General features: G+C 39.9%; 1 protein-coding gene across 7 annotated transcripts in view; it reads left to right on the forward strand.

Moving 5' to 3' along the window:
- Window positions 1-15,053, forward strand: part of RAP1GDS1 (Rap1 GTPase-GDP dissociation stimulator 1) — a 179,661-nt gene that overhangs the window by 145,455 nt on the left and 19,153 nt on the right. For all 7 annotated transcript variants that reach the window (XM_090037111.1, XM_090037113.1, XM_090037114.1 and 4 more), the window contains 6 exons: window positions 612-740; window positions 5,561-5,686; window positions 10,603-10,746; window positions 11,004-11,135; window positions 11,646-11,780; window positions 13,080-13,205. In XM_090037111.1, the coding sequence (XP_089893237.1) occupies window positions 612-740; window positions 5,561-5,686; window positions 10,603-10,746; window positions 11,004-11,135; window positions 11,646-11,780; window positions 13,080-13,205 (792 nt within the window). The remainder of the gene's footprint in view (window positions 1-611; window positions 741-5,560; window positions 5,687-10,602; window positions 10,747-11,003; window positions 11,136-11,645; window positions 11,781-13,079; window positions 13,206-15,053) is intronic.

The following is a 15,053-nucleotide window of genomic DNA, read 5'->3' on the forward strand; positions in this document are numbered from 1 at the left end:
CTTCTCATAATCTACATTGTGGCTTCCTGTTTTTATATAACTTTTCATGTTTATTTCAATGCCAGTTTATATTCATTCTTTTTCAGTTTGGGTCTTTAAGGGAAAACAGTATTTGGAAGCATGTTCTCAAATTGGATAGTTTTATACTAAAGTAATTCTGTTGATTTCAGTGGAATTAACTCCTGACCTGCACCAGTGTAAGTTGGCTCAGAATCAAGATCAGAATATATTAAAAGTCTGGTGAACTGTGTGAACCCATACTGTTTTAACACCAATTTTATTTGTTCAACTAAATTATTAAGAGTCCAGTCATGGAAAATACACACAAAAACTAATAAGAGTTGGAAATTTGAGAGATACCTTTTGGCCAAATCAGGAGGAAATGTTTGGGATTATGTCATGTAGCCAAAAAAAAGAAGGGAGTTTTGGGTCCATGTTCCATGGTTGGGTCAGGTCCTAGAACTATGTTAAGCAATACAAGAGGAGTTGGGTATTTCAGTTTTGTTTAGGTTAAAAGTAGCCTGTGTTGTGCAAAATGCATTTACATTTCAAAGAAAAGTAACACTGCAAACAGAAATGCTAACTCATCATTGTATTTTCTTTCTGTGTAGATACTCTGCAGTCTCAGCTTATCAATATGGGTGTTATCCCTACATTAGTGAAATTGTTGGGCATTCATTGTCAAAATGCAGCTCTGACTGAAATGTGCCTTGTTGCATTTGGAAATTTAGCAGAACTTGGTAAGTCCAGGATTCTAATCCCAAATTGCATACAGTGTATTTATCTTTTTAAGATTAAACATAATCAATTTTACAAAGAATTTTCCATTCTTCTTAATGTATACAAAAATAAAAAGCACTGGAGCTCTCTTTATTGTTTCTTTAGAATATATAGTTTGTTTGCCTTTTGTACAAACTTAAATTTCTCTGAGTCCTTAATACATTGTACATATTATGTTAAGTTTATTTAACATAACAAAATGTGCTTTAAATTACTCAGGGTTTTGTCTCCTTATTATTGTTGTCTATTAAAACCCCGAGACAAAAAGATAATGCAAATAATAAGTAATAGTAATAACCCTGATTTATCTGCATATAAGGTCAAACTGGAGATAAATTTGGCTCAGCTCAAGGAAAAATATTCACTAAATGGGACCAGGGACACATTGGGCATGTCTACATGTATGTTAATGCGCCATAATCAGCACTACTGCACAATAGCACCAGTGCACATCTTTTATGTGACACAAATGCACACTAGACTAATTCTGCTGCACATCAGCGCATTAGCATGGTTTTCACTGTGATGTGCTAATGCACAGCAGAATGTCTACTTGCTTCTAGTGTCTTGTGTAGATATGCCCACCCATTTCATAAACTTGTCCTCATTTTAAAAAGTAGAGCTTTAAGATGCCCTAAGTTAAATATGTGGCTATAACTAATTATTGATAGGAAGGAGCTGATTTAAGTTCAAGCAGATAAAATGACCGTTACAGTTAAGCTAGGAACAATGTTGCATTTCTGTTTGTCCCAAACCAGAAAAGTCTTGGGATTGGTGTGTATAGACATAGCCGTTTCAGTCAGGGTTTAGTGAGCAGCCAAATGCACTGCCATTTTTCTGCCATCGATTCAATCCCGGTACAAAATGGTTTCTCCCAGAACAAATGTAAGGGCTGTTTGTAGCCTTAGAAAAGTATGTAAAATTTGATCAAAACACATTTTGGTCATATCTGTGGCTCAAATTATACTCTGACATCCCATACAATACTAGTGCTTTCAATGGAATTGCATATAAGCTAAGTGTGTTTGGCCCTGTGTTTTCTTATTTGTGTGTTTTATACCGAGTATGGTGTATAATAGGCATTAACTGAACTGCAGGCCAAATACTACCCTTATCCAAACAAATATCCTGTGCATGGTACCCTATGATATTTTTTGCTAAGGGGCAGTAGTGATGTTCCCAGAAACAGTTATAACATTGCACATCAAAATACTGGCAAAAGAATGTATGTGGTTTGTGACTTAGAGAAAACAGTGGTGTGGCTGGCCATCACTAGCATGTGATGGCTGTTTGGTAGCCTGAAATTATCAAATAATCCCAGGTTTCAAAGCTAGACAGACTACTGTGTACTGCTAATGCACAATACATAACATTTCACACAGGAATCCTTGCAGCAAGCCCAGTTTATTTACTTAAAGACAGGTGTCCATATCACAATCTGACAAAAAGAGTCATCATAAATGGCACTTCTACCAAGTATTAGATGTAAAATATTCAGACTAGAGACTATGTCTTATATATGTCTGTACATTAAAATAGACACCTTTATTGAAAAATGAATGCTCCCACAGTACAAATAAATAATACGAATTAATTGTAATATTTGATGGTTTCTCCCCTGCAAAGAAGGAATCACTGAATCATGGTGCACTGAATCATACCCTCCAATCTTTAGAGGTGGTCTTAGTCTGCCCAAATGAAACTAAAAGTACTTACTTATACAGAACAATATCATGCAAACTTCTGTGGTTGCTGATGTTACCATACTTGTTATTATGCATATACTGAAAGCAATCTCCAGTTCTGTTAGTCTTATACTAACTTACCTTATTTTTTTTTAAATAATTGAACCCTAGTTCAGCATTAGATTAGTATTAGAACTTTGCTTCATAACCTCAGGGTTTTATCCTGTGGTCTGCATCTCTTCAGTGAGAGGATGTATAATGCAACTAACTCACTTCTGCAGCATTATGTAGAACTTCTTTTCTCCTGTGCTAAAAATAAAGTGCAGGCCTGGTGGGGGTGCAGATTGAGTAGAAATGGTTGTTACTTGCAAGTTACTTGTAGATGCATATGAAGTAAGGGAATTTGACAGTACAGTGGTTCTCTTGCACTCAGTTGAAAGTGCCTCTGAATCAGGAGATATTAAATGGGAGACATTAAATTTGTTCTGCTTGCTTAAAAAGGACACCAAAACACTAAAAACAGCTTCTGTTTTGTCTCTGCAAATCAAGTTGTCAGATAACTTAACACTAACATTTTCAGTGGCAGGTAGAAACAGAGGCTGTATTTATGGCCCCTATGGAAATTTAGTTTTAATGACTAAATGTTAGGCCATAAATGCTAAAAGGCTTCTTTTCCTCTTAACATTCCTGCGTATGAGCACAGAGAGATAGGAAGATCTGAGAAGTGGCCCACTTTTCTCTGGCAAAAAGAAAATGTTAGTGTGGAGAATTGCTGCTATACTGCAACATGGAACTGATCCAGAGAGACTTCACTAGGCTTTGGATCAAGCTGTGCATGAGCTTCATTAAAATGTTTGACTGCTTACAGCTACAACTGCATATTTAGGGTCCAGATGATAAAGGGAGCTGAGGGCACTTAACCTGCTGATCCTAGCAAGAGCATTTTGGATCAGAGCACATTTCCCTGCAAAAATCAAATAAGGTTATGAGGACTCTCTTTCTCCTTGTTACACTCTCAGAGAAGAAATTCAAGTAAGCATTTTGCCTCAAGTCAGATACAATATATCAGGTTCAAATTGTTTAGTCTGTGAAGTAATTTTGAAATTGAAGAAGGCTAATGAAAGAACAGGAAAAATACCGAAATAAATCATCCTGAAGTTGTAAGGAAAGATGATAAACCAGACTAACAGAGTGGCAAGAGGTTAGATGTATTTATTTCATTTTCATCTGTGTACAAAAGAGTCTTCCCCATAAAGTATTACATTGCCCCCTTTGGGGCTGTCACTTTTAAAAGCTACCCTTTTGTGTGCATGCCCACAGATCACACAGAGCTGGACACTGGAAGGCAGAATTGCCACATCAGTGCAGGAGAAATGGGCAGCTAGAGTTTTGCAGGATTTGGAGGGATTACACAGTCCGTCCACTCTTCACTGAGGTGTTTCTGCTCTCAGGAGTTTTGATCACACTTCTGTTGAAGTCAATTGCAAAACTCACTTTGATTTCACTAGAGCATGATTGGCTTTGAGAAACTGCATTTCTCCTAGTCCTCTGAGATCTGCAGACTCAAGTCAAGGAACACAAGTAAAAGAACAAAGAGTAGATGTTTTTCTTTTCCCAGATTCTGATCACAGTTAAATGGCAGTGAATTCTGAATAATGCCGTTGGCTTCCATGGAGTTATTTCTGATTTGTGCTATTGTAACTAAGCTCAGAATTTGGCTTTTACCTTTTGCAATACTAAAAACATCAAAATTTGTTTGATACACGGGCACTTTTAAATGAACACAGGCTGGCATTTGTATGCCAGGGCACATCGTTACTACGCCTCCCCACTCCTGGGCCAAGTGTGCACTAGAAGGCTCTCCCCCATATAAATTAGAGCAGCCTGCATGCAACTATAAATCACCAACTGCCAATGGTAGCAGGAGACCATTGCAACTGATTGGGATTGCTGGATGTTGGATAACACATTCTCTTTTACTGCTGACCGTTAGAGTTGAATAGGTAGAGTGTAGGAGTCCTGCTGTGTTGACTCCACACCTGTAATGCCTCTTCATTGAGGTGAAAAGGTGATTAACCCTGTTAATCCTCTTGGCTAGGGACAGAAGTTATACATAAATCAGTATAAGTAATCAGAAACTGGTTAAATCTGTAACAAAACAGAAGTTCAGGTCACATAAACCACTTTCAAAATGGCCAAAACCAGTTTAAGATAAATTGGTACAGATGTATTATTAGACTTAACTCATTAAAATTAAATCAGTTATTGAACTTCTGTCCTAGATCCTTCCTGATTCAAATTCACTCACAGTCCCCCAGCATCCCAGGATGCTTTGCACTTCTGCCTACAAACCTCTCCCTCTCCCCCGCTCCCCAGCAGGGTGGGCAGGCTAGCCTTGGCCCAAACTGTCTGCTGCAGCCAAGCAGGGAGGCGGGCTCTTGCAAGCCCCAGCTTCTGGGCTGGGCCACTGCAGACATGGCTGCATTTCCAGAATCAAAAGTGAATGTCTGTTCACTTGCTTATCAGTTCATTCTACACAGCTTTAACTAACCTGTGAAGACTGAAGTGATTCAGCCTTGGGCTTTTTGACTGTTGGCAGTGTAAAGCAGCCCTGTTCACTGAAAAAAATCTGGCCTTGTGGCTTTATCCGTGCAAAAATTCAAAAGTAAATGCCACCTCCTTGCAACCATGTAAATATTAAAGATCTCAGTCTGACCTTTCATCTCGGCCTAGAAAATTCAGTACATAATGTGTAATTTTTCTTGTTACTCTGAAGGCAGTCAAAGTCTTAATTTATATCTTTGTAATTTTACTGTTGCTATGGATACTTTTACATTCTGCTGGTGCAAATTTTTAACAGCCTTGAACATAATTAATAATTTAGGTCAGTACATTTATCTTAAAGCCCTAGACATTTTTCCTTTTCATTTAATGACAAGCGTGAGTATTGGCGTGTATTGTTCTTGTCCGTGAAGAGCACTTAGGCCTATTAATCATTGTACTGAATAAATCTGGTAGTGAAGAGGAGAGAAAACAGTTCTACCTTTTGACTTGGTTTGTTTACTCTATACTCAATTTTCCCTTTTCCTTCACAGAATCAAGCAAAGAACAGTTTGCCTACACAAACATTGCTGAAGAGCTTGTAAAACTATTCAAGAAGCAAATAGAACATGACAAAAAAGAGATGATTTTTGAAGTTTTGGCTCCTCTGGCAGAAAATGGTGAGAAGTTGACCCTCCTTTTTGCGACACAATCATTTCTGTTTTTTCTCTCATAGACTATTATCTGTATGCCAGTTGTTAAAAAAAAATATTGATTTGGCAGGAATTTTGTCACCTCGCTCAGCAATGTAATCTTTCCTGGAGATGCCGCATTGGCTAAGTCTGCCAGTAACTGCAGAGAGAATAAAATGTAAAGATTTCCTGACCACCTGCATACATGCCTGAGGGTCAGCAACTCCTGAGTCCTAATCCCACCCCTGACACTATCTCATATCTTTGAAAAACAGTTGTAGGTTGCCACTTTTATGAGAGAATTTGGGGCTCCAAATCCAGAGTGGACAGAGGTGCCTGCCTGCAGCCCCAACTCAAGTGCACAGGCTCCAGAGAATGGTAGAAATCAGTTATACCCCTGTGTTTAACATTGCCTGTTAGCTAGCTCTAGGCAGTTCACTGTTTGGGTTTTTAAGATTGTCCTTCAGATATGTCTGACTGTCCATGTACACTCTCCAGGGCATCCAGATGTCTAATTCTGGCTTTTAGATTTTGTTCCTAAAATTTACACGTTGCAGCACTTAACTTGCATGTGCCTAAGACCTTTGCATCTGGCCTGTAGTTGATTAACCTCAGGAGAAACTGAGTTCAAATTCTGCCTCAGTCTGTAAATGATAATGAGCTGTTCTGTGTCAGTCTAGTAACTTTTAAGCACATCTGCTCTCAAGAGATACCAACATAGTTTGCGTGATTTACCATCTGTGCTTAAGAGGAAACAAGAAACAACATCAGCTGCATATCAGATACAAGAGATCAGGACTGAGGTGCAAGACAGACCTGTTGTCTGAGACCGCTCCTTACTTGCCCACTCCATGTGTTACCCTGTCCTGTATTGTTATTCAGAAGTGTCAAAAGGCATTCACAGTTTTTGCTTTGGAAAAAAATAATCTTGGCATTGTATGTTGTTTTGCTGCTTAGGGGGCTAATTCTACTTCAGATGTCCTACTAGGCCAGTTAGGGCCTTTATTTTCAAAACATGAAGAAAAGTTTATTTTTGGCAGAGATTTTTTCTCTTGTTACCAGCAATGGATAAAAACACTATTTGCCTCTCTGTTTAATAATGCTTGTTTTGACAGAATGCAGCGGTTCATATTGCAAAGCCAGAATACAAATTAAGTTCACAGAAATACATCTGCATTCCTAAAAACAGGACACATGTCACTCAAGCTCTCACTATGCAGTGTGGCACAAGAATTTGATCTGGTTTTTGATCGATATATTTTTATAATTCACTAAATTTAATTCTTTTGTACAAAGGCTGTATTTTGTCGTCAGAGTAAAATATAGTAGGCTCTGCTGTGGAAGGTAACATCAACTGGTGTGTGTTAGGCAGTCAACTAAATGCCCCTTGCTATTATCCAAAGCATGTTGATATGTGCTCTCACAGTAAACCTGTCATGGTTATATCATCTAGCCACCTCTAATTGTGTGAGCGGGGAGCATGTCAGCAGGCTAGAACATTTTAATGAAGCATGCATGCAGTCAACTCTCTTTTAAGAGTCCTAGTACAATGATTTTTATTTCCAATCATAACACACCGGCAACTTAGTATTCTGTAACCAAGGGAACATCATAGTTTTTAAAGTAGCTTAGTGCAAAAGTACATATTTTTAAAAAAACTCGCAACTGAACATTTTGGGTCTCTTTGCATAAGGTTCATGAGCAGATCGGTGGCTCTGACAGAAACATTGAATTTTCACACAAACAGCAAAACTTTACAAATGAAGCAAAAGCATTATATTATGGACAAAGTCAGACCAATCCTTTAAGGCAGGTGAAGATGGGGTGGCCTGTCACTGTCCCTCAGCATATGACCATTCCCAGATCTTTTGAAACATAGCCTTCAAAATTCCTGGTTTTAGAAAAGGCTCTAAAAAGGGATGGGCCAAATTGGTACTGGTGTAACTCAACTGAACACATTTATTTATATGCTTTCTTATAGGACCAGTGACAGTACACAGACAGTAACAGAAATATCTTCATATAACAAATTTAACTTCTGAGCTTAGAAAGCACCATTATTCCAGTGATATAGACAGGGACATCAGGCACTGAGGAGGTAGGGGTGGGGGAAGAGAGAGACTTCTTCAGCTAGAAACAGAACCCAACATCTTATGAGCCTCCTTTTTGTTGCATCTCATTGACTTCAGTAGCTGAGAACAGAATATGGCCCAATAATCTTCTTTCTTCAGCAAGGAATAGATTACCCTCCCAGCTCAGTATTCAGAAAGTGGCTTTGGCCCTGCTCCTGCTGCTGACATCCCTAGATTTAATGGGAGTCAACCTGGCTCCACTGAAGTCAGTGGGAGTTTTGTCATTGATTATGATAGGGCATTCATATTTTCATACAGACATTCCCATTGCCAGCAATGATGTTTCTGCATGTGAAAGACGCATGTGGGCCCTAGTTTTGTTTTACTTGGCAGTTTTTAGCACAGTTCAAGGCCTGTGAAAAGCACTAATAGAGCACTACCTGTGTGATGCTGCTGCACAAGCTTGGAGGTCAGGATTGAAGGAGCTCCTTCACACTATTTGAAAATGGTGGAGGATAGTTCCAAGGGGCTTTTGCTGCACTGTGGAAAGATGATTTGACAGGCAAGGGCAAGGGTGAAACAACAACAGCAAAGATATACTGGGCAAATACTCTTGCCGCTTAGAGGTGAGAGGTGCAAGGGCACTGCAATTCTAAGGCTGGAGGAAGGCCCTGACAGGGTGTCTCTTCCTGTAGCCTTCCCTAGCACGTAGCACTTCAAATCAAAGTTTATGAGTGTTTGTAGACATGCCATGGTAGGATAGGGCACTTTAATTAGAGCAACTCCAAGAGCTTTAGTTAAAGAGCGCCTACTGGCATTTTTAAGCATGGGGACGCTGATACACAAGATGGTGGAGTCTGCTCCGAAACACTATAGTTACATAGGCGCCCTATGTTTCTAGCCCAGGTACAACAGATACAATTGCCGATTGCAGATTTAATTTCAGTGCAGTTCGCTCCTGTGCCTGCCTTTTAAAAAAATCTCAGTAATGCTAATAATAATAATAAAGTAATACAATACAATATAATATAATATTTATACCCAGAGGATTAATGGTTGCCTGCTACTTAGGAGCCCCAGTCATAGACACGATTTGACTATACTAGATGCTGTCCCAGAGAGCTTACACCTAACTTTTAGTCCATGCAAGTGTGTAAAACATGATAAGGACTGCATGTTTCCTCACTTCTACTAGTTAATACTTGAAAAACTAGAGATTAATGAGTCCTTTCCCTTTCTTGTTAGTCATGACATTTTCACAGATATTAAAAATAGATTTCATAGACATTAGGGCTAGAAGGGACTTCGGAAGATCATCGAGTCCAGCCCCTGCCCGAAGGGCAGGAAGTCAGCTGGGGTCATAGGATCCCAGCAAGATAAGCATCCAATTTACTCTTGAAGGTGTTCAGAGTAGGTGCTTGAACCACCTCCAATGGCAGGCTGTTCCAGATCTTGGGGGCTCAGACAATAAAGAAATTCTTCCTTATGTCCAGCCTGAAACGGTCTTACACTAGTTTATGACCGTTTGACCTCGTCATCCCTTGGGGCGCTCTGGTGAACAAACATTCCCCCAGATCCTGGTGGTCACCCCTGATAAACTTATAGTTTCCAAGTGTTCCGAGTTCCTTTCATGGCAATAGATTGTGTCCCCACAAGAGCGTAATAATTTCCTTTTACACGGCTGTATGGAACAAGCTTACTCTTTACCCACGGAGATGGCTGAGAAATTAGGCATTGAAATAACTTAGAGGCAGAGACAGAAGGCAGTCCTGTATAGTTCCTAGCACAGGAGGCCTCCAAGTCCGTTTGGTGCCTCTGGGTCCAACTGTAACACAAACATTAATTAATATTTAATATAAAAGAGAATGTTTCTAGAGAAAGATAGGATTGTGCCTTCATAGCAAGCTTGCCTTGATAGTATGACTGGTGGACCACATCAAAACAATTTTTTAGTGCATGGTTACAAATTATTTATATCATATTGATTCTGTTCTCTGTTATTTTCCATTCAATATTTGTCTTTGTAGTAAGTGAGAAATTTAAGGGGCATCTGTTACTGGTTTTTAAACATTGCTTTTCAAATCCCTACATGAATCCAATCTGTATTTTTAAAGTATATTATATCTTTCTCTTTTGAAGCAGCATTATTATCTACCACTAAAGTAGAGAGGAAATCTCTTTTGGGCACTTGGAACTTAACTTTACTTTCAGTTATAGGGGAAATCTTTCCAGCGTAACAGAGCAGAATTTGACCCTGATGTTAACAAGAAACTAGAGCTATAGCTTTTAGCCGTTCAAACTGAAATTATTTTTATTATGACTGGAATGCAGAGGCAGACAGTAAAACAAATGACAGTACTGAATATCTTCCCCACTTCCTATTTCCTCAGTATTGCTACTGTATGCATGTGTCTACACAAGACATTTACTGCACAGTAGACTAATTAGCTGTGTCTACACGTAGGCCGTGCCCCTGTTAAGTTGGGGTAAACTGATATACTCCACAGCAGGATAGTATTTGTATCCTGTAGTAAAAAACTCTACAGCAGCCAGGGCACAAGGGTGCTTCAGTGTGGGGGCACTGTCAACCCTTCGACAGCATGTTGAGCTGTGGGGGAAGCAGCCCTGGGCTGGCAGCCTGATCCCCTGAGCCCGCCACCAACCAGGGCTGCTCCAACCCAGCTCAACTTGCTCCCAGGTACACTTTTGAACAGCAGTAAACTCCAGATTATATTGCTTCTTCTTAATAGCACATGTAGATGCATCCAGTGTGTACGTGATAGATATATGTTAACTCATAATCTCAACACCTGTATTCATGATATTCTTTAGATGTCATTAAGCTGCAACTGGTTGAAGCAGGTCTGGTTGAATGCCTACTTGAGATTGTCCAGAAGACTGTAGACAGTGACAAAGAGGATGACATTGCTGAGCTTAAAACAGCCTCTGATCTTATGGTTTTATTACTACTTGGAGGTGAGTATTGTATATTAGTACATTTTGCAAAACAGGACATGAGTCATACTTGACAGATTAATTTTATTTTACATATATTGAGTATATCTTTTTCATAACTTTAAAAACTTGCTAGCTAGTTATTTTTAATAGGCCAGATTTGTACCCTGTAAATTGAAAACAATTATAGGAAGGTCAGTATTATAAACAGGCAGAAGAGTCTGGTATAACACTTGCATTTCTTTTGCTTGTCATCCATCTACACTTTTTGCCTCCAGATGAATCCATGCAGAAATTATTTGAAGGAGGAAAAGGGAGCGTGTTCCAAAGGGTGCTTTCATGGATTCCTTCCAATAACCATCAACTACAGCTTGCAGGTGCACTGGCCATTGCAAATTTTGCCAGAAATGGTAAGGATATGCCATAATAATTTACTTTAATTTATTTGCACACAACACATGAAAAAGGTGAAGAATGCTGTTGTGGTGAGATTTTAGTTAAATTTGGCTTTCGGAAATCATAATTATTCTTACACATCATGATTTCTGGAAGATATTACCTTTGCTTTCCAAACTCTCTTTTTCAATATTGAAGATAGACATAAAATTAAAGAAATTCTGTCACTCTTTTTAAGGATTGTTTTTAAACCTGAGTAATTGTTATGCAAGACACACTCTTCAAATAATTTTAACAGTGTGTAGTGTACTGGTATATTGGATTAATATCTTCTAATTCTTCATACCATGACACTAAGTATAGCATTGCTACTGTTACTGCAGTTGATACAGGCAGTCAAATGCTCTAATTTACCTGAACTGTGAAAGTGGGAAAAGGGAAAACTGGACTGCTATGCTGAGAAGGCATAATTCACTCAAGATAGCGCTCAGTATTCCACAAGTGACTTGGCTTGTCTCATGCAGATGGAAATTGCATCCACATGGTGGATAATGGCATAGTTCAAAAGCTGATGGATCTACTAGACAGACATGTGGAAGATGGAAATGTAACTGTGCAGCATGCAGCATTGAGTGCACTTAGAAACCTGGCAATTCCAGGTAAGGTTCACTTTGCCTTCTTGAGAGTGAAGTTCTGGTTCTCTGTGTGAAGTCCAGGGGCGGTAGGGGCAAAGGAATGGGGATGAAGGGGGTGCGTGTGCATGTGTCTGTGAGAGAGAAGCCACACTCATTTGTACATCTTTTTGGACAGGTTTTGCAGCCAGCAAAGTCACACACCCATTGGCCATGTTTATGCTCCTGTCTTTCCGTAATACTGTAAAAGCTGCTCTGCTGTTTGGCTCAGCAACATGCAGGGAGGCAAGTGGACGCTTCAGTGCAGCTTCTGCCCCTGTCTCTTCTGTACAGTGGAACTGCATGTATTTGGCAATGGTTTGGGCTTTTTCTGGCTGTTGAGGGTCTCCAAAAGATGGTAATACTGAACAAGAAGCACCATTCACTTTCTGGAATACTGTATCTGACTGTGATTTTCCAGATCCAGGATAGGAGATAGAGAAGGCCTGCTGGAGCACTCAGTCCATTTCTAACAGCCTTTGATAATGTATTATCTAAATGCTAAACACTGTTCTTTTTAATTATTTCATTTGTCTATTTTGATTACCTAAACCTAAAACAAGGAACAGTCGTACAATAAGCCAAAGCAGAGATCTAGTATAATCTATTTATAAAATATATGCTTCTCAGTATCCTGAGTAGAGCCAGACATTATTCTTTACTCCTCCTTTACTGAATGCGTTCCATTTTCAAACCCTGTGGCTTTCTCATTCTTGTGAGCAGCCCCATGGAGGTGGAACCAACACAACCCACTACAAAGGGATGGAAGATACTGCACAGGGAAGGTGACACTCCCTGCATAGTAGCCTACAAAGCTGCTTTCATGCATTGGCAGAGCAAGAAGTTGACCCCATTACCTGGATCCTTCGGTTCTCTCCCTTACCGGAGGTACAGTGTAACACTGGGGCCACAGTACTTCAGGTACTTCAGTCCTTTAGAACTGGATCTCTCTCCACAGAACATTTCTGTTCTTCCTCTGCAGATGCTGTTGGAGGATTCATCTCCCAGTAGCTCAAGAATTCTGGTAGTCAACTGAGGTCTCAGACTGAGGGCTGGGAACTAGATTTCTGTACAAGAAACAAATTAACACTGTCCTGGCAGCCAAAAAAAGAATATTCATATTAAATCTATTCAGTACCTGTGCACATGTGCACACCTTTATACAAGGTTCACGCTATTATGCTGTTTTTCAGCCCATGTGACAAAATTGCATGAGGACTGTCTGTTTTGGAAGTAAAGAATATCATCAAAAGCATTTTGATATAATTTCTCCTCTTCTTCATGCAGTTGTAAATAAGGCTAAGATGCTATCAGCTGGTGTTGCAGAAGCAGTGTTGAAATTTCTCAGATCTGAAATGCCCCCTGTTCAATTCAAGCTTCTGGGAACGTTACGAATGTTAATAGATGCACAAGGTAAAAATAAACTGCTCTTTATGTTAAATGCATCTCTCTCTCTGCTTCAATCTGTGATATGCTGTTAAGGCTCTTATGGAAGAAAAACAGATCTTTTAATTTTTTTTCTACTTCGTTTCTGAAGCCTTAGAATAAATTTAATACATATGCAAAGTGAAAGAAGCGTGGGCTGGTTTTTAAAAGCCCTGGGTTGACTACCATGGACAATCAAGAACAAGTTTCAAGCGCTTATTTACTTTTATACTTCAGAATTCTTCCATGCTGCCATATCATGAATATGTATCTCACCGTAGGTGTTTTGACTTAAGCTGCCAGTCATGTTGGGCTCTTCAGTTTCAGCTTTTCTGTATCTCTTCCTACCAAGCTCCCTGGAATAGACTGTATTTATTAATTGATAAATTACAGTTTCAAGCTGAATAGATTTCATAGATTTCATAGACATTAAGGCTGGAAGGGACCTCAGAAGATCATTGAGTCCAGTCCCCTGCCCCAGGGGCAAGAAGTCAGCAGGGGTCATAGGATCCCAGCAAGATAAGCATCCAAATTTATCTTGAAGGTGTTCAAAGTAGGTGCTTGAAGGTGTTCAAAGTAGGTGCACCTCCGGCAGCAGTCTATTCCAGACCTTGGAGGCTCGGACAGTAAAGAAGTTCTTCCTTCTGTCCAGCCTGAAACGGTCCTGAAGGAGTTTGTGACCATTTGACCCTGTCATCCCCTGGGGTGCTCTGGTGAATAGTCGTTCCCCCAGATCCTGGTGAAGCACCCCTGATAAATTTAAAGAAAATGGCAAGACAAAGTGATTTGAAGAGCCCCAGTACCATCTGGGATATCCTTTTCCTTTAAAAATTACTTTATCAGAGTTTCTGGTGGCCCCTGGCAATATTGTGGCATTTATCAAGAATTGTAAGAACAGGCCAGGTTTTAATTGTATATATTTATACCTGTCCTTTAAAGGCCAGTTAGCATCATAGGGCACTTTTACAGGTGCTCTGGGGATGGGAGGGGTGGCACTTTAATTAGAGCAGCTCCGAGAGCCACTCTAATTAAAGCACCACAGCATTTTGTCTATCAGCATCCCTGCATTTAAAAACAGCAGCAGGGGCACTTGAACTAAAGCTCTTCAACAAGCTTTATTTCAAGCGCCCTTGCCACCATTTTGAAGCACAGGGATGCTGATAACAAGAGACAGGGGAAGCTGCTGGAGCACAGTAATTATCATGCTCCACAGTGCATTGGAGCAGCCTCTGCACTCATGTACAGGCACCTAAAGTTATTGCTGTACTGTAGCACATCTACATCACCTCCAGAACATCCACTGGTGCTCAGTAAAATCCTAAGGCTGGATAAGTGCATGTAACATGCTCTTTTCCCCTCTTCTAGCTGGCTCCTGCACACACTGATGTTGCTGAAGGACATGGTTCTTCATTGCTCTCATATCTGTTGTGAGGCTGTAGAAGGGAAGAAATTAAGGAGCATAGCATTGGGTAGGGAAATATAGCCCTGGCTGACAGCACCTTCTGTGCTGAGGGAATATGGAAGAGATGTCAGTTTCCTCCCTCTTTTTCCCTTCCCCAGAAAGAGGAGCCCCACCAGCAACAGCACAGAAACAGTTGCTACCACCTTGGTTTTCTTACTTCCCTTCACTCCTCCTTATGTCAGCTAGTATCAATAAGGGGTAGAGAGAACATATTATCTCTGCATTTGGCACTGGTACAAAAGCTACTGAAATGTATCCAATTTTGGTAGCCACACTCCAAAAAGGATGTTGAAAAATTGGCAAGGTTTCAAAAAAATCAACAAGAATGAATAAGGGTTTAGAAAATAAAATGGAAGACTTCAGTAGCTCAGCCA

Source organism: Crocodylus siamensis, chromosome 2, assembly GCF_052110815.1.
Source record: "Crocodylus siamensis isolate JL-2025a chromosome 2, ASM5211081v1, whole genome shotgun sequence".
Taxonomy (NCBI): domain Eukaryota; kingdom Metazoa; phylum Chordata; order Crocodylia; family Crocodylidae; genus Crocodylus; species Crocodylus siamensis.